Here is a 25,027-nt window from a genome sequence, read left to right as displayed (position 1 = left end):
CCTGAAGATTTTAATAGTTTTACTAAGAAGGAGATTAATATAATTGCTTTTTCCTCTCTTGTAGCTCGTAGACGTATTTTACTTCAATGGAAGGATCAAAAATCTCCATCTCCTAATTCTTGGTTGAAAGACCTGATGTCCTTTTTATATTTAGAGAAAATTGTATATGGTATTAGAGTTTGCTCTGATAAGTTTTCTTATATTTTGGAACCTATTTTTTCTCTTGTTAATTCTTTGGCATCCTTAGAAGATTAATTTAATTGGATTTAATTTAATTATAGGGAAGTATGATATTGCTAACCATGTCTTTTTTTAGGGTTCATCTTATGTCTGTTTATTTTAATTTTTATTTATTTATTTTATTTCATTTTATTTTATTTTATTTTATTTTATTATTTTTGTTGTTGTTGTTTTGAGTGTCCTGTATTTTATTTTATTACTTTATTTTTCCTATTATTATTGTCTTCAGTCAGAGTTTGATTGGTAATTGGTACTTACTTTTTTTTACTTTTTTTGTTTTGTTTTGTGTGTGTGTGGTAAAATCTAAAACGGGGTATTCTGTCGAATCCTTTAAAAAGACATCATCCAGAAATCCCTTATCCTTTACTTTAATACATGCAGTATGTGTAATTTGGGTTAGTAATTTGTCCCATTACCTGCAGCTTGTTTCTACCGTATGTTACTTCGCTACCAAGGATGTGATAATAGTTATATGGCATTCAGCCAAGACAAATTTCCTCATAAAGGACAATAAAGTACGTTAAAATTTAGCTCAGCTGTTAACAACATGCAAATTTAAGAGCATAAATGGCTGTTCCATCAACCAGTCCCATCATTTAACCCAAATTTATAGTGTTTGCATAAGTGCTAGAGGAGAAAGAGAGGAAGCGAGTCTGAAAGAAAGGAAACTCGGCCTTTGTCTCCTTCTCTGCTGCCGTTACTCCCCTCCATCGCCTTTGAAGTGTTATTTTGTGCTGTGTTTCCCATCATGCCACTGGTACCACCAGGTTTCCTTCTATTGTTGACAAGCTCTGCTAAAACGCAGCTTATTTAAATGGGCCACTATTGTTTAATAGATCATTTATATGATCGACCTCGTCAGCGCCTTTTTATTTAACTTTTTTAAGAAGTTGCCTTGCCAGTTTTGACAAGGCCGTCTCTTTGTTTGAATATGCTATCCATTATTTCGTTGCACTGAATTATGAATAAACAGATATAATCTTCAGCTTTAGTGAATTTATAGGTTTACTGGGAAAAGCTCCTGAGATTTTAAATCTCATTTTCAAGAGTGCTTTGACCAAGACACGCAGCCACGAGGAGGAACTATTAATACAAATCACACGTAATAATAATAATAATAATAATAACTAGAAAATTTCAGGAAATTTTGATATGGGCATGCTCTACTGCCCATTCGTCCCCTCTCGCTGCTTTGGTTTGGGGCTGTAGTGGTTGTGTTTGGGGTGGTTCTATGTCAGTTTGAGGTGTTTTTACGCTTGTATTTCATTCATTCCTCCGCTCCCAATAGTTATTAATGGGGCGCGCTTTTTGGCATCTAGCGTTGCCACGGTAACGCTTTTGACTGAGAATAGTAATGCCCATCGAGGCAAGATGGAGACGCATCCAACGATGTACGCCATGCATGGGTGCACGTTCCGGTTCAGGCTACGTTAACGGATAGGTTTTTTTTCCACCATGGTAAAAAACCCCATCCGAATGAATGGGGCCATGTGGCCTGGATTTTGACATAAAATTTCCTTAAATCACAGCTTCATGAAATTTGAATATGTTGAATTCCACAGCGTGCCGAGTCGGGGAACATTTGTACGGTGTCTCTACGATAACCTGTTGCCTAGCAACAAGCGTTCAAAGTCAAACGGAAAAAAATATATATATACGGTCAATATCGCAAAAACTGTAATAATTAGCATAATGAGGTTATACGGTCCTTTAGTGCCAATCGGGCCAAGTGTTTGAAAGTTTGAACGATGTCTCTATGATAAAGTTCGGCCGAGCAATAAGCATCCGAATTTTCGCCTTTTTTTTGCTTTTAGGCATCTAGCGTTGCCACGGTAACACGTTTGACTGAGAAAAGTAATGCCCATCGAGGCACGATGGAGACGCATCAAACGATGTATGCCATGCATGGATGCATGGGTGCACGTTGCGGTTCGGGCCGCATTAACGGACGAAAAAAGAGTGCGGAATAAGAATAAGAAAAGGGAAACCTTTTCTGTATACTAATATATCGCCTTCATTTTTCAGGTTTTTCCGGACGTGTTTCACTTTTGGGGGATTTTTCTTTTCCACATCAGAGGGGGGTCATGCTGTACACCCGCTGGTGCGCAGTGGGACTTTTGCGACTTTAGCTTGTTAGCAAAATGCTAGCAACATTGCCCTTTGGGCCATTCTGGACGATTGCAATATGGTCATGCCACTACTTGGCATGCCCATAATAATAATAATAATACTGTCATTTGGCAGACGCTTTTATCCAAAGCGACTTACATAAGAATAATAAGATAAAGATAAAATGTTACATATGCGCTACATAGTCATCAAAGACTGCCAACATTATGGTCCAAAATGATATGAAAGGCAGCAGACACGACTTGTTTCCTCTAAAATTGTTATAAAAAAGGCTAGCAATGATTAAGGCAAGGCATGGCAAGTTTATTTGTATAGCACAATTCAACACAAGGTAATTCAAAGTGCTTTACATCAACATTAAAAGCAGCAAGACATAATTAAACAGTAAATAACAAATTAAATTAAATTAAATTATAAGAAAAGAGGTAAAATAATAAAAATCACAAGTTGTTAAAAAGTCAGGGCAGTAGAGTGCAGCAGGCACATCTCATTCTTAAAATGGCAAGAATTACGTTTCTATACGGTCAAAACGTACAAAGACCGGGTCAAATACAGTATTACAAAAAATAATCTGTAACGTGCAGTGAATTAAACCAATCATCTGCAACCAGGCGTCAGTACTTCTAAATAAGGTCAAATGTGTCTGAATTCACATCGGGAGACCTTTGGATTTGATCTCAGTACTTCAGACTTAAGGTAAAGGTGTAACCCTGGACTCACACTTAAAGTGTCAAAAATCTCCTGACGCCTGCATCGCGCTGCTTGGTGGATTCACACTGCAAACTGCTGCAGTGGGCGGGGCTAAAGCTGCGCTGCAGAACCGGAGGGAACAAAGTGCATATAGTCTACATATATCTATTTAAAGCAGGCACATCTTCAGTTTCCTATTTCACCATAGATCACACTTTGGGAAGCCTTCTTTATATTTTAGCGTTATTTCCTTATAGATAAGAGTGAGTTTGATGCTCCTTAACAAGTTTAGTCCTGGATCAACAGCAACCATCAGAACCGTTGGTCCCGGTGAAGCTGCAGTCTGTCAGCGGTGAACTCTGTCACACCGGGTCGGAGCGGATTTGGTCATGATGTTTAAACTGTGTTTTGTGATTAATAAGCACGTTTTTTTATTATTTTGCGTTGGATTGATGTAGCAATTAAAATCGTTCGAACCATCCAGCTCCTCAACCATCAGATACGTGTTTCACATGAGCAGTTTGGGTAAAAACGGCAGTCAAATCAGCAAAAATGTCAGTTTACTGGATGAAATATATGAATTCCTGATAAAATAAGTTTGTTAGTGCACAGCTCTGCTCATATATGCATGTGAGTGAGTGTACGTTTGTGTGAACATGAAAGTACAATCTGCATTGAGGCTTCTTGCTTCGGGAATCCTGCTCTGTGATTGGACGTTCAGGGGCCTTTTTGAAGAATGTAGGGTCTGTAAGTAGAACTCAGTACTTAGTACTTTACAGTTTTTCTCTATTGCCCAAAACCCAGTACTCTAAACCAAATGACCTGTTGCCTAAACACATTTAGTAAAACTACCCCCCTTTTGCCACAACCACAAACACAATTCACCTGTAGACACTGTTCACAAAACCCATCCCCTTTTTCTCAAAACTCTAAACACATTTTGCTGTGCTAAAACACATTTTGCTGTGCTAAAACACATTTTGCATATAACTCTGCTCCAATATCCATTGTGAAGCTCATGTGATGCAAAATGCTACCCACAATCAGCAAAACTTGAACACAATGAACATACCTGGTGTCAATCAGTAAACACAACGACTCATAATTGAAAACACCTATTGCAAATGATGTGACCACACCTATATAAGTCAGTGCAGTTTGCTGAAGGCTCAAAAACAAAAATAGATGATCAAGACAGAAGAAGAGGAGTTCGTGTCAGAGGAGGGAGAGGAGTTCGTGTCAGAGGAGGCAGAGGAGGCAGAGGAGGCAGAGGAGCGGGTCGAGGAGGGAGAGGAGCAGGTCGAGGAGGGAGAGGAGCAGGTCGAGGAGGGAGAGGAGCAGGTCGAGGAGGGAGAGGAGCAGGTCGAGGAGGGAGAGGAGCAGGTCGAGGAGGGAGAGGAGCAGGTCGAGGAGGGAGAGGAGCAGGTCGAGGAGGGAGAGGAGCAGGTCGAGGAGGGAGAGGAGCAGGTCGAGGAGGGAGAGGAGCAGGTCGAGGAGGGAGAGGAGCAGGTCGAGGAGGGAGAGGAGCAGGTCGAGGAGGGAGAGGAGCAGGTCGAGGAGACGTTGTTTGGCTATGGACAATATTGCTTGTGACGTTGATGAGGTCCTGTGGCCCGACCCAGCCCGACGTGATGCCGCCCCATGATTTCGATGTCAACATAACATACTGTCAATTTTCAAACGTATTGTAATACTGTAAAAGAAATCACACCCTGAACATTGTGTTCTCAATTGTTACTTTACTGTATCTATTGTGTGTAATGGATCCTTATGGAGTTTACAGTACTCATTTTTGCATTGAGTTGTGATATTACTGCATTTTCTGCATTATGTAACTATTCCCATGAAATGCACAAATCTATAGTAAATGCCCAAAACATATTTGAGAATAAATAAGGGTTGCTCAAATGCATCCTGGCAGTTGTGAAACTGTAGAAAGAACAGTCTCACACTGTGAAAATTGTGTTTTCAATTTTTTTGGTAATGTGGTTAATGATGCTCAGTAGTGTTTACATTTTCACAGGCCTTGAGTGGTATTTTGGTGTCAGAGTTTGCTTTTGAGCATATGAGCAACTGTTTTGGTGTGATGGGTTGGTTTTGAAAAGAAACTGTGAGGTTTAGTGTACGTAGCTTTAGAAAAGTGTTTTGTGTTTAGAGTTTTGTGAAAAGTGAGGGCAGTATCGTGAAATGTGTTTAAGCAATAGAGAAAAACTGTAACCAGGCGAGTTGATGCCAACGAGGAAGCAGGAAAAATTAAGTTCCACCACTGACCACCGGGGACTCTCACCTTGAGTCAATCCCCATCACTTAAAATTTTTAGCTTTCACAGCAGAAATAAACATATTTGCAACGAGGTTCAAAACATAATTTTGGTTTCCATAGCTGGATTTCACATCCACGACAACTTTATCTGGATTTTATTTATTTATTTTATTTTTTGGTACCACATCAGGTAAAATTATAGGCAATTGCACTTATTTGCCATTTTTTGTCTTTATCACAGTAATCATCTCATCTGTCCCTCAGGGTTTAAATATTCAAGTATGTCAGAGGTTTTTAAAAAAGTGGGGACGCTTCTCCTCTATATATATATAAATGAAAAAGAAATAAAAAGTTGATCACAAAAGAAAAACACATTAATCTTTTACCATCTTTTTATTTCTGACCCTCTGCCTACCTGGGCAGGTAGGCTCGTTTCTCTTTTAACTGTTAAAATTGTCACCGTAAGATTTCAATAAATGTAATTTAAAGCAGTGGTCCCCAACCTTTTCTGAACCGCGGACCTGTTTCATGTCATTTTCACGGCCCAATCTAAAGGTGTAGTTGATAAAAACTAAATAAAATCACAAGATCGGCACTAAAAACTGTGGTATTTTCTCTATAGTAATAATAATAATAATAATAATAATAATAATAAATAATAAAACATCATTTTCGAAAAAATTAAATGAAATAATGGAAATTGTAAATTACCTTTAATATGAGTATTTCGATAAATGTGTTTTTATGTCTCATTAACATTATTTAAAGCCAGGCTTTTATTTTATTTGTTATAAATATATTTAGTGCTTTTATTTTGAAGGCGTCTCACCGAGACCTCGTAAACATCCGGCGCTTCGGACTTTAACGGTAAAAGTTTAACGGCAGTAGAAAGTGTGTCTGCAGGACTAAACTAGTGTCAGGAATGCTAAAGTGGAGCCTAACTGACACAAAAAGCACCTGGCTGATAAGGATTTGTTTTCTTTGCAAATGTTATGCCTTATTTATGTCCAGCTTGAGTTTGGTTGCCATGGTTACTCATGTATTGTGGTTAGCGGTAGCTTTATTACCGAGCGAGCAGCTGCGTCGGTCTGTATTTAAGTTAGATGAAGCTTATATGAATGTAGAAAGACTAACTCTATTTTATTTTATTCCTTTATAGCTCTTACGGTGTGTTTGCAGTGTATTTACATCCAAGGAATAAAAACATTGTGAACCATCAGTTTGAGAGTCATCCATCATCAGTCGGGGAAGCTACAGAAATCATTTTTTCTTTCTGTGCGGCCCGGTACCAGATGACCCACGGCCCGGTACCGGGCCGGGGCCCGGGGGTTGGAGAGTAGATTTAAAGTAAACCTGGGCCTGATTCTGAGCCAGATGGAGATTAAAACTGGTTCCTGTGGTTTTCCACAGGGATTCTCTGCACAGACGCTCACATGGATGTCCTGTCTCTGCCGCCCCCTGCAGGTGTTTACTGTAACCGCACGTGGGACGGCTGGATGTGTTGGGGAGATTCCCCTCCAGGAACCGCCATCCAGATGTGTCCGTCCTACTACGTCGACTTCGACCCCGCCGGTGAGGCCGTGAAACAAGTTCCTTTGTGTGTTTCTTATCTTTTAGTTTGACTCAAACGCAGATTATAATTGTGAGCAGAGCTGGGTAGAGGAGCCAAAGATTGTACTCAAGTAAAAGTACTGTTACTTCAGAATAATATGACTCAAGTAGAAGTAAAAAGTAGTCATCCAAATGATTACTTGAGTAAAAGTAAAAAAGTACTTGGTGAAAAAACTACTCAAGTACTGAGTAACTGTTGAGTAACGTCTGATTTATTTTTTTAACACAACCATTCAAACAGACAAAAGTACAAAATAATCATCTTCAGGCAAATTAAATCAATAAAATATTTAAAATTTTTCAAGAAACAAAGTAACATATTTGAACCATTTTTCAGTTATTTTATTGTCTGAAAAATGGTTAAAATATGTTATTTTGTTATCTGAAAATCTGATAAATTTTTTTAACACAACCATTTAAACAGACAAAAGTACAAAATAATCAACTTCAGGCAAATTAAATCAATAATATAAATTAAAATTAATAAAAAATAGCATAAATTAAAATAATCTTAAAGTAAATTCAAGTACTTTAATAAATAATAAAATAAATAAAATAGCACAAAAAGTAGCACAAAATTTCAAGCCTTTGTACTTTTCTTTTTTAACCAGGCAGAACTAGAACAAACATGAACTCATAGAAACTCTGTGTGTTTGAGTCTGTGTAAATGTGACAAAACATGCAAAAACAAACATTTTTCCCAAAGAATCACCCAGTGATGTCATGAAATTGACGCGTACGTGGATAAAAGGGATAAAAGAAAAGTAACGAGCTCAACGTAGCCCAGGGGTCGGCAACCCAAAATGTTGAAAGAGCCATATTGGACCAAAAACACAAAAAACAAATATGTCTGGAGCCGCAAAAAATGAAAAGTCTTGTATAAGCCTTAAAATGAAGGTAACAAATGCTGCATGTTTCTATATTAGTTAGAACTGGGGGGAGATTTTTTTTTTTATTATGCACTTCGAGAAAAAAGTCAAAATTTCGTGAAAAAAGTCGAAATGTTGAGAAAAAAGTCGAAATGTCTAGATTAATGTTGACGTACAATCTCGAGAAAAAAGTTGAAATGTTGAGAAAAAAGTCAAAATGTTGAGAAAAAAAGTCAAAATTTCGACAAAAAAAGTCGAAATGTCAAGATTAAAAAGGAAAGGAAAAAGGAAGAAAAAAAGGAAAAAAGAAGAAAAAAAGAAGCAAAAAAAAGGAAAAAAGAAGAAGAAAAAGAAAAAAAAGGAAAAAAAGAAGAAAAAAAGAAGAAAAAAAGGTCAAACATTTTTGAAAAAGCTTCAGGAGCCACTAGGGCGGCGCTAAAGAGCCGCACGTAGCCTAATGTAGCGGAGTAAGAGTAACAGTTTCTTCTTCACAAATCTACTCAAGTAAAAGTAAAAAGTATAGTGATTCAAAACTACTCCTAAAAGTACAGAATTTCCCAAAACTTACTCAAGTAAATGTAACGGAGTAAATGTAACTCGTTACTACCACCTCTGCTTGTGAGTGATGTTTTTTTTATTGAATTGCTCAATGGCATGTGCTGTATTTATGGTATCTCACAACAGAAAAGGTGACTAAAGTGTGTAACCCTGACGGCCAGTGGTTCCACCACCCGGAGAGCAACAGAGTCTGGTCCAACTACACGCAGTGCCAGGCCCACACCAAAGACAAACGCAAGGTAAAGCGTCACGCGTGTGAACGCACGTGTTTGCTGGGCCCGGTCTGGCCCGGCCTGGGTGGGGTTTCTCTGGGAAATACTTTAAAGGTTTGAAGGGTTTTTTTTATAAGATTGTTCACTGATGGTTGCTCTCAGGGTAGGATCCCCTCCTGTTTTTTATGACTAGACTGTTGAGACCATAGACATGTACACGTAGACGCCGCATCGAGCACTGAGCCGTACATCAACGTCGCCGCCATATTGGATGTGGCAAGACTGCGCTGTAAACTAATACAATTATTTTCATAAAGCGCCTTTCTACAAAGAAATTTACGTTTTACGTCTCATTTATTCATTCACACTCGCACTAATATACTTGGGAAACAGTTAGGCACCAAATATAATATATTTAATTTTCTGTGATGGCAAAAATAAGAACTTTATTGATCCCACATAGGAGTAATTCATGTTATATCAGCTCACAAAAAATAAAGAAAAATCACAAAAATAAGAAAAATAGAGAAACATATTTTTTCCATCAACAAAGCATATTTTACATAAACATATTTAACATTTTTCAAGTAACAAAATAACATATTTGAACCATTTTTCAGTTATTTTATTGTCTGAAAAATGGTTCAAATATGTTATTTGAAATTTTTTTAATTTGTTTTGTTGATGAGAAAATATGTTTCTATATTTTTCTTATTTTTGTGAGGGGGATATATATTGTTTTTCGGCACTACCTTGTTCTCTATAGCTGATATAACATGAATTACTCCTATGTGGGATCAATAAAGTTCTTATTTTCGCCACCTGAGAAAATTAAATATATTATATTTGGTGCCTAACTGTTTCCCAAGTATATTAGTGCATGTATGAATGAATAAATGAGACGTAAAAGGTAAATTTCTTTGTAGAAAGGCGCTTTATGAAAATAAGTCCATTTACTTGTATTAGTTTACAGCGCAGTCTTGAACATCCAATATGGCGGCGACGTTGACGTATCGCAGCAGCGGGAAGAACACTCGATGTGGTGTCTACGTATATATATCTATGGTTGAGACTGTTCTCTTCTTTAGGTGAAGACAAGAAGAGAAACACATGTTTTAAAACTGATGGGTCCCATCCTGTTTTTCTTAAAGTTTTAGTTGTCTTAGATCTTTGCTGGGTTGACACCTCAAATAGGAAGCAGTCAACAGAGAAATAAGGCTGAAGCTAGGGATGGGCGGTATGGACTAAAAAATGTATCACGATAATTTCTGGCATTTATCCCGATAACGATAAAAATGACGATAAAAAAAATACCAATTCAACTCCACCTTTGTAACTATAAATCTATTTCGCTCTCAGATCCACCATGTTTGTTACACAAAAACGTATCAATGGGAATTTATCCTTCTTTCTTTCTTTCTTTCTTTCTTTCTTTCTTTCTTTCTTTCTTTCTTTCTTTCTTTCTTTCTTTCTTTCTTTCTTTCTTTCTTTCTTTCTTTCTTTCTTTCTTTCTTTCTTTCTTTCTTTCTTTCTTTCTTTCTTTCTTTATTCCTTCCTTCCTTCATTTTTCCCTTCTTTCCTCCTGCTCTCTCCTTCCTTCTTCCCTTCCTCTTTTCTTCCTTCCTTCCTTCCTTCCTTCCTTCCTTCCTTCCTTCCTTCCTTCCTTCCTTCCTTCCTTCCTTCCTTCCTTCCTTCCTTCCTTCCTTCCTTCCTTCCTTCCTTCCTTCCTTCCTTCCTTCCTTCCTTCCTTCCTTCACGTACGTTGTGCGTGGATTTAACACAGAAACATAAATCAGTTTTACACAAAAACATCATCAACAGGAATTTATCGTTTTTACCGTGAGATACAAATTCTTACCGTGGGGAATTTTTTTGACGGTTTATCGTGAACGGTAAAATATCGCCCATTCCTAGCTGAAGGTATGTTGAAGGTATGAATGTTTGGGTCTTTCCCCACAGCTCCACAGATGGGGTTCACGTACCAAACACCTCCTTTTTCAGTCTAAATATGACTGGATCGATGACCACCGTGTGCATTTCTCTCCTCCCTCTGTGGTTTGAGAGAATTCTACCTCCGGCTGGAAAATATTGAGTGCGTTAACATTGGAAGTTTAATTCCTCTTTAATTCAGAATTAAAATGAAATCGGATTTAAAATGATTAAAAATTACCACGTAAACACCTAATTCCAAATGAAAATGGCCATTCCGAATTAAACTTAATTCCAAAGTAAGTGGCTGGTTTATTCTGATTTTAAATCCGAATAGAATAAATGTTTACACTCATTCCGTTTTAAATTAATTCCGGTTTTTCTGCGCTGCTCGTTCCCTCGCCCGTCTGTCTCCATGACGCTTATATTCCACGCTGGGCTTGTTTTTGAAACAAAGTTTCAAGATGGCAGCACGCAGTAAACGCTGGTCAAGAGCAGAGACCATTTATTTAATAAATAGCTTGGAGGACCTGGAAATAATTAAAAGAACAGATGGAAACAGGAAACATCAAAATTGTGAGCTTTTCAAAGTTGTAGCGGCTAAGTTAGTTTTTCTTCCGGTAGACGTAACTTCCGGTCCCCCCCCTATCCAATCAGAACCTTCCCAACCCCCAGACCTGGAGAGGAATTGGAGAAAGACCATCAAACGTGTTTTCCATGTAAACCTCAATTTGGAATTACTATTTCCATGTAAACTCGAAGGAAAATAGTTTAATTCTGAATTATTGAATTCGGAATAATTACAGTTTAAACATCTGTGTTCATAGACTACATTTACATGCAGTCAAAATTCTGGTTATTGCTAATATTCTGGTTACTGAAACATTCGGAATATTCCGTTTACATGGTAATTAATCATTCAGGATATCTGGATCAAACCAGCGAGGCGCGGAGAACATCATAGCGCAATTACCATAATTTCCGCTTCTTCTTCCTGTATCCAAATTCAAAACAAATGCTGCTTCGCGCAACTTTTCGCTCACCTTTAAATCTGGCTTTCCCGGTACTTTCTACCGTCTACAAATGCAGAAATGTTCACATCGTTCATTACATTTATAAAATGATTAGTCTCCTCCTCTCTCCAAAAGTGTTTATAAGAACTTCCTGGACTCAAAAGACCAAAATTCCTTGCAAACAGAACATGCGCAGAAAACTAATTCATGTTCCGTTAGGCGTTTACATGACCGAATATTCAGGTTTTAAAAGGAGTAACCCATGGGTCATATTCAGGTTTTTAAAAACCAGAATATGAGCAAATTCGGGTTATTCAAAGAGGTTATTGGTGTTTACATGGCCGTGCAAGTTCGGGTTATTGCCAATATTTGGGTTTTAAAAGGGTTATTGATGCATGGAAACGCAGTCATGGTCTTTAGATGAGGGTGTCATCCATCCATCCGTCCATCCATCCATCCATCCATCCATCCATTAACCTCTGAGGTTCTGAGTTTGGGGGGACAGCAGCAAAGAAGCTCAGATCTTCCTCTCCTCAGCTCTTCCAGGGCAATACTCAGGCGTTCCCAGACTAGACGTAATCTCCCCAGCGTGTCCCGTGTCGTACCCATGTCCTCCGCTCGTTTAGACGTGTCAGGAACACTTTCCTGGGGAGCCATCCAGAGGTTCCCTATGTAGATAACCAAACCAGCTCCAGCCGGCTGCTCTCCGTGTGGAGCAGCAGCAACTCCCAGCTTTAGTGGCCGCGGATCTACCACCGTTGGAAAAACCTGCTAAAACTCTTTAACACGTTCTTTCCAACTAGGTCAGGGGTCGGCAACCAAAAATGTTGAAAGAGCCACATTGGACCAAAAACACAAAAAACAAATATGTCTGGAGCCGCAAAAAATGAAAAGTCTTGTATAAGCCTTAGAATGAAGACAACACATGCTGCATGTTTCTATATTAGTTATAACTGGAAGAATTTCGAAATGTCGAGAAAAAGGATGAAATGTCGAGAAAAAAGGCAAAATGTCGAGAAAAAAGTCGAAATGTCAAGATTAATGTTGAAGTAAAATCTCAAGAAAAAAGTCGAAATTTCGAGAAAAAGGTCGAAATTCCAAGATTAATGTTGAAGTACAATCTCAAGAAAAAAATCGAAATGTTGAGAAAAAAGTTGAAATTTCGAGAAAAAAGTCGAAATTTCGAGAAAAAAGTCGAAATGTCAAGATTAATGTTGAAGTACAATCTCGAGAAAAAAGTCGAAATGTCGAGAAAAAAGTCGAAATTTCGAGAAAAAAGTCGAAATGTCAAGATTAATGTTGAAGTACAATCTCGAGAAAAAAGTCGAAATGTCGAGAAAAAAGTCGAAATTTCGAGAAAAAAGTCGAAATGTCAAGATTGATGTTGAAGTACAATCTTGAGAAAAAAGTCGAAATGTTGAGAAAAAAGTCGAAATGTCGAGGAAATAGTCAAAATTTTGAATAAATGTCGAAATGTTGAGATTAAAAAGGAAAGGAAAAAGGAAGAAAAAAAGACGAAATAAAGGAAAAAAGAAGAAAAAAAAGAAAAAAGAAAAATAAAGGTCAAACATTTTTGAAAAAGCTTCAGGAGCCACTAGGGCGGCGCCAAAGAGCCCCATGCGGCTCTAGAGCCGCGGGTTGCCGACCCCTGGACTAGGTGAATAACTGGACTAAAATCTAAGTGTCTAAGTTACCAAGAATAAGACTTGAGAGATGATTCAGATTTTGGTAGATTTGGTAGAACAGTTGCCTGCAAAAGCGCCAGAATCATCAGGCGTCTCGATGCAGAATGACAATGAAACAGAGGAGCAAACATTGGTGTTCCCACCACTAATCTTTGTTTGGGCAGAGTACTACACTTATCTACACCTGTAGTTGGCCACGGCTATATTCTGAGGTTCTCAGCAGATTTGTTTTCATCAAGTATGGGAAACACTTTTTTTCCATCACAACCACGGTCAGGTTTTGCAGCGGCTGCTCTACCAAGCGCTGCTTCCTCGGTTAAGCTGGGCATTAGGGCTGTTCGATTAATCGATTTTAAATTGTAATCGCAATTATGTAATTAGAACAATGTTAAAACGTGAAAATCGTAAAATCGATTTTTCACTTTTTTTTTTTTTTTTTTTTATCTTGTCTGCACACATATTAATGATTGATACCATATTAATGATTGATGGAAATACCTCCCAATACCTGCGACAAGTGCCCCATCGGAGAGGCTCTTCAGTGTAGGAGGGGGCGTTGTAACCATGGTGATATACTAACATGCCACTGGGCATCCCTCAAGCCAGATGCCAGATGCAAAAAACTTGCAAATGTGAACAGCAAATGTAATGACTGACATTACACACCTCTACCTCCTTCATGGGTTGCATTATTATTTAGCATGCAAAGACCCAGTTTAGTTTAATTAGAAAATGTCTTGTTTTATTTAATTGGAAATATAACTTACTGTATGTTTGCAAGTGCTGATTTTGCAGATTTTTTTTTTCAGAGATCAAACTTTATATTTTATTATATTTTTTAAAACTTTTTTTCAACTTATTTTACAGAGTTTTGCACTTTATTCATTCATTTTTGGTTTAATAATAGCAAAGTTTGCACTTAAAGCCCAATGGGGCAAATGTTCAATAAAAAAACAGCATATTTGAAATCATTTCTTTGCCTTTTGTCAATTCACAAAATAATCGTAATCGAAAATCGGATTTTGAGAGAAAAAAATCGAGATTTTATTTTTGGGCAAAATCGAACAGCCCTACTGGGCAGACACTGTGCCATATTTTAAATCGTTTGATTCAGCCCCATCTCAAACTGCACCACTAGATCGCTGAGTTCAAAAGTTCAGAGCCCACGATTTATGGTCTCACACTGTACGACCCGATGCTCTGATGCTCCGTCTGGTCAAACTATACGATCATAATCCTCACGTCGGACTTCTGTAACTGGAACTGCAACGTCAAAAAGAAGTGGAAGAGGAGGAACCCCGAAGTGGGAAACACCAAAGATGCTCAACAAAAACAAACACGCTGCAGCAATTTGTACAATTCTGTGTGGCAATTAGGTGTGTAACGATACACTAATCTCACGATAACGATACGATACACGATATTGAGGTCACGATAACAATACGATATAGCAGTATTTTTTTAACAACGTTGAATGAGGAACATATGACTGGAAAAAATTGTCTTTTATTTGAAAGACACAAGATACAAAACAATACTGTGCGTTTGCCCTATTGTTACAGTTTGTAATGCTTTATAACTGTTTAAGTTTTAAAGAGAAAGTCAGGCCGAACATTTTCCACAAACTGAACTAAAAGTAAATGTCAGGTTTGCATTATGCATCTTCAGTTTCATACAAGTACAAATATTTAGCCACAAACTGAATAGTTTCTCTCATGTATGATTTGACTTTTTTCTTTTCCAAAAATGTAACAACTAAAATTAAATAAATAAATAAAAATAAATAAATACATACAATTTTACATCATAAAACAGATTGATTCATGGTCACCTTATAAGTGTAAGAGGAGATTTATTTTTGTTAAGAAGGTTATTTTGGTAATTCAGGGTTGATTATTTTATAAATATATTCTTTATATTCTGATGTTAATCAGGGACTATAATGACACTAGTCAGTTTATCTGTAGTGATTAGTCTGTTTTAGATTGGGCGGAGTGATACGCCACAGTACGGCACTAGGTGCTGTGTTGAAGTTCTAAAATCCTACACTGTTGAGGGACATTAAAGTACACTGGAACTCAGCAGAAGTTTCCCCGTGTTTATCCTACTCACGACCCCAAAAAGGTTTAATTTAATAATGTAAGGCTTCACTCTACACCAGCCTTATATAAGTAAAGGTTCAGAGCTCAAAACGGGACTGCAAAACGGGACTAGTTTCTCCTGAGCGGAGTAAGATTTTGGTCCGCGCGGTCGCGGTCGGATGCGAGTTTCTAGTCAACACAATAGATTAATATTAATAACCCAATATCGCGATACACTTTGTCACCTCCACGACACGTATCGTGACGTTTTTGTATCGCGAAACTTCGTGGCACGATATATTGTTACACCCCTAGTGGCAATAAATGAAAAAAGATTAGACAACGTCGTGATTGGACAAGGAATTGGATGGGCAGACGTGGGAAATGCCGTCTTTTTTTCTGCTATTAAAACATGATTTGTAATGTGAATTTGCAACACTTTAAACTAAAAATAATAGTTTTTGACGTGACATCAGAGATTGTGCCTGCTAACTACGAAAGGATGAGTCCAATCGGGTCGTAGCTGCTTCAACTGTGATACCTTCACGAGGAGCGACCAGGATTTCAAACACGTTTGATTTTCTTGAGAGCACTCGATTTGTGATCGGGAGCTCGTCGTGAGGTGTTAATCTCTCGTCGTGAGGTGTTAATCTCTCGTCGTGAGGTGGTAATCTCTCGTCGTGAGGTGTTAATCTCTCGTCGTGAGGTGTTAATCTCTCATCGTGAGGTGTTAATCTCTCGTCGTGAGGTGTTAATCTCTAGTCGTGAGGTGTTAATCTCTCGTCGTGAGGTGTTACTCTCTCGTCGTGAGGTGTTAATCTCTCGTCGTGAGGTGTTAATCTCTCATCGTGAGGTGTTAATCTCTCGTCGTGAGGTGTTAATCTCTCATCGTGAGGTGTTAATCTCTAGTCGTGAGGTGTTAATCTCGTCGTGAGGTGTTAATCTCGCGTCGTGAGGTGTTACTCTCTCGTCGTGAGGTGTTAATCTCTAGTCGTGAGGTGTTAATCTCGTCGTGAGGTGTTAATCTCTCGTCGTGAGGTGTTAATCTCTCGTCGTGAGGTGTTAATCTCTCGTCGTGAGGTGTTAATCTCTCGTCGTGAGGTGTTAATCTCTCGTCGTGAGGTGTTAATCTCTCGTCGTTACCCCACGTTTACTGCACGAGGCACGACCAACGATTGGGTCAAAATCCGGCCCGATCCAAAAATTAGTCGCACGAGTGGAAAATTCAAAACAAGCCGACAATCGCACAGTGTCTGCCCGGATTAAGATTCATGAAATTATGGAATCACTCAAAGGCTTTGAGATCATGTGCATCACTCTTGGATGACCAGCCTTTCACTCCATCTCCTACGGAGAGTCCACACCTTTGTGAAGGAAACTGATTTAAACCAGCCGTACCTACGATTTCGTTCCTTAGTCACTATTCACAGTTTGCAACTGTACACGAGGGTAAGAATATTGCCTCTCCGTTCTCCCCTCAATCACGAGCGACACACCGAGGCATGCAGTAATCGAGTTGAGGGGGGATGAGGGGGGATGAGGGGGGACGGCATCCCTCCTGAAATAAAAACGGTCCAAATCATCCTCCTGTAAAACTGACATCCCCCCTTTCCATCCCTTATGTCATTTCATCAATGAATGTGGTTTTACTGCTATTTCAACATTTAGAGTCATCACCAGAAAAATAACTTATTTGACAATTTTCACCTGTTTCAAGTAAATTTTCACTTGAAATAAGTAGAAAAATCTGCCAGTGGGACAAGATTTATTTTCTTATTACAAGCAAAAAAATCTTGTTCCACTGGCAGATTTTTCTACTTATTTTAAGTGAAAATCTACTTGAAACAGGTGAAAATTGTTGTTTTTTCCAGTGATGAGTCTTGTTTTAAGTGTAATGAGATTTTTTTACTAAAATCCTCTAAAAGATTTTTTTACTAAAATGAGACATTTTAACTATAAATAAGACAAATATTCTTGTTAGGATGGTGAGTTTTTGCAGTGATCCATTTTACTTATCCTGTGAAGGTAGGGCTGGGCGATTTTGGACAAAAATAAAATCCAGATTTTTTTCTCTGAAAACCCGATTTTCGATTTCGATTTCGATTTCGATTTTCTTGGTAAAACTACAAAAGACAATGGAATAAATTGTTTAAAATATTTTATCTTTATTTTTAAAGAAAAATAGCAAACAAATTTCCCTATTGGGAATGAAGTGCAATTGAAAGATACTGTAAATCCTCCTTGAGTTTAGTAAAGTGACAACATTTACAATTTTCTTGACCAAACAAAGATGACTAGACGAGCTCTGTCTGTAATGCAGCCAGCTGCAAAAAAGGAAAATCGATTTTCCGATTTTCCTTTTTTAACATCGATTTTGATTAATAAATCCGATTTAGATTTAAAATCGAATTGTTTTTTTACAACTCGAGTACTGGATGCAGGTAAACCCCACTTTAGGCAGCACCTCATCCCATTAAAGTCTTTTCTGACCGAGAACCGCGGTCTCAGATTCAGAGGGGGTGATTCGTATCCGCCACTACAGACTGCACCTAAAACCTCTGAACAGCTATGAAGTAATATCAAATGTGTGTTCTCTTTGCGGTTATTTCCTTTGCTTTTCTGTTGTGCTGTTTTTTTATTATCTGACAACACTATGCAAACACAGCCTTGCAGCACCTTATAATGTAATAATTTCCTGAAAATGTAATAACAATCAATCAATCAATCAATCAACTTTATTGTCACATCATATTACTCAGTAACATGGGTAAAAAACTTGTTTGTGCAGGCTCATCATCATTTGCAGTTTAAAAGATAGACATACAAACAAAGTCCATAGTGCATGAATAAAAGCATAAAAAAAGCCTGAAAACGCCTGAAAATGTAATAAAATTTGCACTTAACTCAATCGAAAATGTAATAAAACCTAATAATCTAATAACTTCACCAATAATGTAATAAAATATCCTGATGGATATTGTAATAACATTTTTACCAATAATGTGAACATATATATTACATTATTTGTCAAGTTTTACATTATCAGTTTTTGAAAAAAAAAAAAAAAAAAAAGACCCACCTGAAAATGGAATAAATTCTCAATAATATAATAAGGTATTACATTATCGGTAAAAATGTTATTACAATATCAGTCAGGATATTTTATTACATTATTGGTGAAGTTATTACATTATTGGATTTTATTACATTTTCGATAGTTAAAGGAGCTGTATGTAAGAGCAATAATAAAACGAATCATAAAATGACCCCGATATGTCAACAGACATTTAAAAATCATGTTCATTTCAAATACTCATGTCACTGACAACAGCACTCAAGCCAGGATATTCCAGTTTAAAAAGAGGAGTTGCAGCCCTCAACTGATGTTTATGTTCAAGCTCCACCCTCCACCTATCTCCCAATCACCAAGTCAGTATTGTTTCTGAAGCTCCACCCTCCACCTATCTCCCAATCACCAAGTCAGTAGTGTTTCTGAAGCTCCACCCTCCACCTATCTCCCAATCACCAAGTCAGTATTGTTTCTGAAGCTCCACCCTCCACCTATCTCCCAATCACCAAGTCAGTATTGTTTCTGAAGCTCCACCCTCCACCTATCTCCCAATCACAAAGTCAGTATTGTTTCTGAAGCTCCACCCTCCACCTATCTCCCAATCACCAAGTCAGTATTGTTTCTGAAGCTCCACCCTCCACCTATCTCCCAATCACCAAGTCAGTATTGTTTCGGCATCCGGGTTGCCAGCTCGGCTCTAATTATCGCAGCCATGGCAGCCTACGTTCCTGCTGCATTCTGCAGCCTACCTGGCAACCTCTGGTCGGGGGGAGGAGGGGGAGGGTACACGCCGCTCAACAATATTTTGAAAGTGACTGCAGTACCAGTTTTGGACATTTCTTACAGACGGCTCCTTTAAGTGCAAATTTTATTAAATTTTCAGGAAATGATTACATTATAGGGTGCTACAAGTCTGCTTACTTGTGCTGGTTTAAATATTTGGTAATTAAAGAGATCCTCGTGAAATGATGCCCCGTTTTTGTTGATGGTGATAAAGCGTTTCTTTTCTTGCAGTTTGCGATCAGTCTCTACTACCTGGCTCTGGTGGGTCACGGTCTCTCCATTGTCTCCTTAATCGTTAGTCTGATAATCCTCTCCTATTTGAAGTGAGTCATTTGAGACGTATGCAACTTGTGCAGCCTTTTTTGTATACATCTACTTTGTGTATAAAATAAACAACCTAATTGTATTTCTTTCTCCATTTTTCTTGTTTCTCAGCTGTCTCAGCTGCCAAAGAATCTCTCTCCACAAGAACACGTTCCTCTCGTTCATCCTGAACTCCATTGTTACCATACTGTGGCTTTCCTTTAACATGACCTACACCACGACCATGAGTGCCAGCAACCCTGTAAGACACGGACTTAAACCTGTCCAAACTTTGGGGGATTTGAGGGGTGAAATGTGCTTCTACTGAAATGAAACGTGTGTGATTCCCCCACGATAAGGTGAGCTGTAAGATCCTGGCGGTGCTGACTCACTACACAACGACGTCCAACTACTTCTGGATGCTGTGTGAGGGAATCTACCTGCACACGCTCATCATCGTGGCCGTGTTTGCCGGGGAGCAGCAGCTCTTCTGGTACCACATCCTGGGCTGGGGTGAGTCCGGACGTTAGGACATTCTTGTGATGGTTTTAGTGTAAGCTGCCGTGGTAGGAAAGTGCTGGATATGATTATGTTCCCAAGGGGAAAATACTATTTAATATATAATACTATATAATACTAAATTCAGTCGTTTAAAAGGTTTTAACCCTCGTGCTGTCTTTGGGTCAAGGAAAGAAGGAAGAGAAGAAGGGAGGAAGGAAGGAAGGAAGGAAGGAAGGAAGGAAGGAAGGAAGGAAGGAAGGAAGGAAGGAAGGAAAGAAGGAAGGAAGGAAAGGAAGGAAGGAAGGAAGGAAAGGAAGGAAGGAAGGAAGGAAGGAAGGAAGGAAGGAAGGAAGGAAGGAAGGAAGGAAGGAAGGAAGGAAGGAAGGAAGGAAGGAAGGAAGGAAGGACGGAAGGAAGGAAGAAAAGAAGGGAGGAAGGGAGGGAGAAAAGAAGGATGGAAGGAAGGAAGGAAGGAAGGAAGGAAGGAAGGGAGAAAAGAAGGATGGGAGGAAAGAAGGAAGGAAGGAAGGAAGGAAGGAAGGAAGGAAGGAAGGAAGGAAGGAAGGAAGGAAGGGAGAAAAGAAGGATGGGAGGAAAGAAGGAAGGAAGGAAGGAAGGGAGAAAAGAAGGATGGGAGGAAAGAAGGAAGGAAGGAAGGAAGGAAGGGAGGAAGGAAGGGAGGAAAGAAGGAAGGAAGGAAAGGAAGGAAGGAAGGAAGGAAGGAAGGAAGGAAGGAAGGAAGGAAAGAAGGAAGGAAGGAAGGAAGGAAGGAAGGAAGGAAGGAAGGAAGGAAGGAAGGAAGGAAGGAAGGAAGGAAGGAAGGAAGGAAGGAAGGGAAGGTCTCATTTTCAGTGTTATTATAGTTAAACGATCACCTAAGTTCGGACAAGAAATTAAAATGATAGAGAGATCTTCTTCTTTTCGAGTCCGTTGCGATCTCAGATGTGGTTCCGCCAGTATCTGGCGCAGCTCACAGCAGTTGTGGCTGCTAATACAGAAACCTACGGTGGCCGACAAGTACAGAAACGATTCAAATTCACAAACGAGGTACAAAAAGAGGAACGTGGTGCAAATGAAAAAACGTGCTGCAAAAAACAAAGACAAATGCAGCATCATCAGACGCGCTGCAAATAGAGAAACGATGCAAAGCACAAAACCTTATAAAACAAGAAACCATCTTCAAAAGAAAAACGCTTCATAACCAGTCACTACAACCGGAAGTGCTCCAAACCTGCAGGGGGCGCTCTCGGCCGAGACCGAACAGCTGACTGAACCACAGTGTTTACTTCCATGGTTTAAACATACAGCGGGAACGGTAATGTGATTTTCATCTGACTATATTTATATACGATGTTTATATCACTGTACAACACTGTACATTTTATCGTCTGGTGTAAAATATAATAAAGAAACGTCTCGTAATGTGCAGCTTGTGTCTGACCACCAGAAAGAGGTGACCTTTTTCATTTATATTTTGCTTCCATTGCTCCCACTAAGGCGAAGCCCCACTTAACACCTTCTTAACCAAATTTGGCCAAAAACCACTTTGATATCTTCCAGTCAGGTTTCCATGCTCGTCACAGCTCTGAGACTGCCCTTATCAGGGGGTTCAATGACGTCCACGTAAATACAGACTGTGAAAGAAACTGTGTTCGTATAATTGGACCTCAGCACAGCATTTGACACCGTTGACCGTGGTATTTCTATATAGTGTTTGGAGAACTGGGTCAGACTTTTGTGGCACAGTAGTTGACCCGGTTTCAGTCTTACTTAAAGAACAGGGACTACTTTGTGCAGTAAGTAACTTCACATTGGAATCAATAACAATTAGATGTAGGGTTCCCTAATTTACAATATATCTTGTGTGTACATCTATATGGAGGATTTTTTGTGCCAAAATTAAATAAATAAATACATCATTAATTAATTAAAATGGGAATGAAATATATCATTAATTAATTAAATGTGTCATTAATTAATTAAAATTAGAATGAAATATGTCATTAATTAATTAAAATACAATTCATTTTAAGTAAAAATATATATTTATTATCTCAGCATTTAATTAATTAATGACACATTTAATTAATTATTTCGTGTTGCGTGTGAATCATGAAATGTAAAACTGCATTTAATTAATTAATGACACATTTAATTAATGATTTCGTGTTGCTGAATCATGAAATGTAAATGTAAAACTGTCAGTTTCACTCGTCAAACTCAGTGGGCGGATTCCAAACACCTCATTGGTTCCTCTGCACATCAAGTCAAGATGGGAAAGTGCAGAAATAACTCCAACAACTTCGAGCAGTTCCTTTACTTTACATGCTACATGCTCGGGGTCAGCAGGTCCTGCTTCCACATACTCTGCAAGGTCGAAGATATCGCTCACCAACTCTCTACAAAGTTCACGAAAATCCTCCAAACTCACAGCTGTCATGTTTAGAAAGTCCAAAGCAGTGGATTCCACTAGATTTGCGTTAGCCCCGCCCACTGAGTTTGACGAGTGAAACTGACAGTTTTACATTTACATTTCATGATTCAGCAACACGAAATCATTAATTAAATGTGTCATTAATTAATTAAATGCAGTTTTACATTTCATGATTCACACGCAACATGAAATCATGTCATTAATTAATTAAATGCTGAAATAATAAATATATATTTTTACTTAAAATGAATCGTATTTTAATTAATGAATGACATATTTCATTCTAATTTTAATTAATTAATGACACATTTAATTAATTAATGATATATTTCATTCCCATTTTAATTAATTAATGATGTATTTATTTATTTAATTTTGGCACAAAAAATCCTCCATACATCTAACCCTGATCTCAACCTTTTAAATTAATTTACTTATGAATATTTTTTTTAATTTTCTCATTGAATTTACAAAAAACAAGGCACATTGTGCATTCCAGAAAAACATTTTCATCAAAGAGCACTGAGCGACCAATGAGTAAAACAAAACAAAGAAGATACACAGTGAAAAGAAAAAAAAGGAATAAACAAAAAAAGAAAAAACGCAAGTGATCAGTCAGGAATTAGGGAACAAAGATACTTTGAATCGTGCAAGATTTTAAATATTTTTTGTACTGAATTATTTCGGTTAAATATGCAATAAAGATTGGATTAATTTTCAAAAAGCGACATTTATGAATAAAAGATGTAGCCAATATAATTAAATTATTAATTCCAAAGTCTATTTTTTTGTCCTCCACTTGTAAACCAACTTTAATGCTTTCAAATGTAAGAATAGGAATGGTTTGATCATTTACTTATGAATATATGTGAATATATATATGAAGGTATCTCCAACATTTTTTTTGTTGCACTGAGGGGCAACATTTTCAGCATAATTCAGCACACAGATGAAACCTTGACGGCTGAATGTGCCTTTGATAAGTGCTCTTTTCACCGAGCTCTCACACGATGGTTTCCAGCGGAGCCGCTTTCATCCGGCTCTTCTGGGCTGCAGCTGGAATATTTCCTGGCTCTCTTTTATAAAAACTCTTAAGTGCAATCTTCCTGCAACGAGCAGCTCACGTGTCTTTGTGCCGCTGTTACTTCCATCCCTTTGGAAGTCACGTGTAACGGTGATCAAATCTCATGTGTTACTGGTTCAATCTGTACGAAAAGTGCACGTTTAAATCAACCGAGTCATTTAAATATTACCCACGCGATAATGACGTCGGTGGTACGCTACACATGGTCTTTCAGGTAGCACAGCATTGACAACATTTAAGTTTTACCAGTGAAATGAGGTGAATTAGAGCCAAAAACAGTTAAATATGTTATCAAAGACTAGGGGTGTAACGATACACTAATCTCACGATACGGTACGATACACGATATTGAGGTCACAATAACGATACGATATTATAGCAGTATTTTTTTAACAACCTTGAATGAGGAACATATGACTGGAAAAAATGGTCTTTTATTTGAAAGACACAAAATACAAAACAATGCTGTGCATTTGCCCTATTGTTACAGTTTGTAATGCTTTATAACTGTTTAAGTTTTAAAGAGAAAACCAGGCCAACCATTTTCCACAAACTGAACTAAAAGTAAATGTCAGGTTTGCATTATGATCTTCACTTTCATACAAGTACAAATATTTTGCCACAAACTGAATAGTTTCTCTCATGTATGACTTGAGTTTTTTCTTTTCCAGAAATTTAACAACTAAAATTAAATGTATAAATAAAAGTAAATAAATACATACAATTTTACATCATAAAAAATATTGATTCATGCTCACCTTATAAGTGTAAGAGGAGATTTATTTTTGTTAAGGTTATTTTGGTAATTCAGGGTTCATTATTTTATAAATATATTCTTTATATTCTGATGTAAATCAGGGACTATAATGACACTAGTCAGTTTATCTGTAGTGATTAGTCTGTTTTAGATTGGGTGGAGTGATACGCCACAGTACGGCACTAGGTGCTGTGTTGATGTTCTAAAATCCTACACTGTTGAGGGACATTAAAGTACACTGGAACTCAGCAGAAGTTGTCCCCGTGTTTATCCTACTCACCACCCCAAAAAGGTTTAATTTAATAAGGTAAGGCTTAACTCTACACCAGCCTTACATAAGTAAAATTTCAGAGCTCAAAACCCTGCAAGAGTCCCGTAATCGGGACCAAAACGGAACTAGTTTCTTCTGAGTGGAGGAAGATTTTGGTCCGCGGGTCGAGGCGCGTTACTAGTCAACACAATGGATTAATATTAATAACCCAATATCGCGATACACTTTGTCACCTACACGACACGTATTGTGACGTTTTTGTATCGCGAAATTTCGTGGCAGGATATATTGTTACACCCCTAGTAAAGACCAAAGAAATGAGAATAAAGTGTTTATTTGTTAGTCTGCAGGGCTTGCTGTTTTTAATTATGCTAAGCTAAGCTCAACATCTGCGGTTTCTCAAACCAAATTATGTCTTTGTTTTTCTTTCTGTCCAAAGTTTTCCCTGCTGTTCCTGCCCTCACATACGCCCTCGGCCGCGGGCTGTTCTTTAACGATAAGTAAGATATAGTATGTTTGCTGTTTTTGTTGTTGTGTTTTTTTT

General features: G+C 38.0%; 1 protein-coding gene across 1 annotated transcript in view; it reads left to right on the top strand.

The window, feature by feature from the left end:
- LOC133457486 (calcitonin gene-related peptide type 1 receptor-like) overlaps nucleotides 1–25,027 on the top strand; it is a 47,558-nt gene that overhangs the window by 5,517 nt on the left and 17,014 nt on the right. The window contains exons 3-8 of the mRNA XM_061736816.1: nucleotides 6,787–6,894; nucleotides 8,487–8,599; nucleotides 19,365–19,456; nucleotides 19,569–19,742; nucleotides 19,789–19,949; nucleotides 24,923–24,983. Coding sequence (XP_061592800.1) covers nucleotides 6,787–6,894; nucleotides 8,487–8,599; nucleotides 19,365–19,456; nucleotides 19,569–19,742; nucleotides 19,789–19,949; nucleotides 24,923–24,983 — 709 coding nt within the window. The remainder of the gene's footprint in view (nucleotides 1–6,786; nucleotides 6,895–8,486; nucleotides 8,600–19,364; nucleotides 19,457–19,568; nucleotides 19,743–19,788; nucleotides 19,950–24,922; nucleotides 24,984–25,027) is intronic.

This window comes from Cololabis saira, chromosome 12 (genome assembly GCF_033807715.1).
Source record: "Cololabis saira isolate AMF1-May2022 chromosome 12, fColSai1.1, whole genome shotgun sequence".
In the NCBI taxonomy this organism is placed as follows: domain Eukaryota; kingdom Metazoa; phylum Chordata; class Actinopteri; order Beloniformes; family Belonidae; genus Cololabis; species Cololabis saira.
The sequence above is the reverse complement of the archived record's forward strand: the minus strand, read 5'-3'. Positions and strand labels throughout refer to the sequence as shown.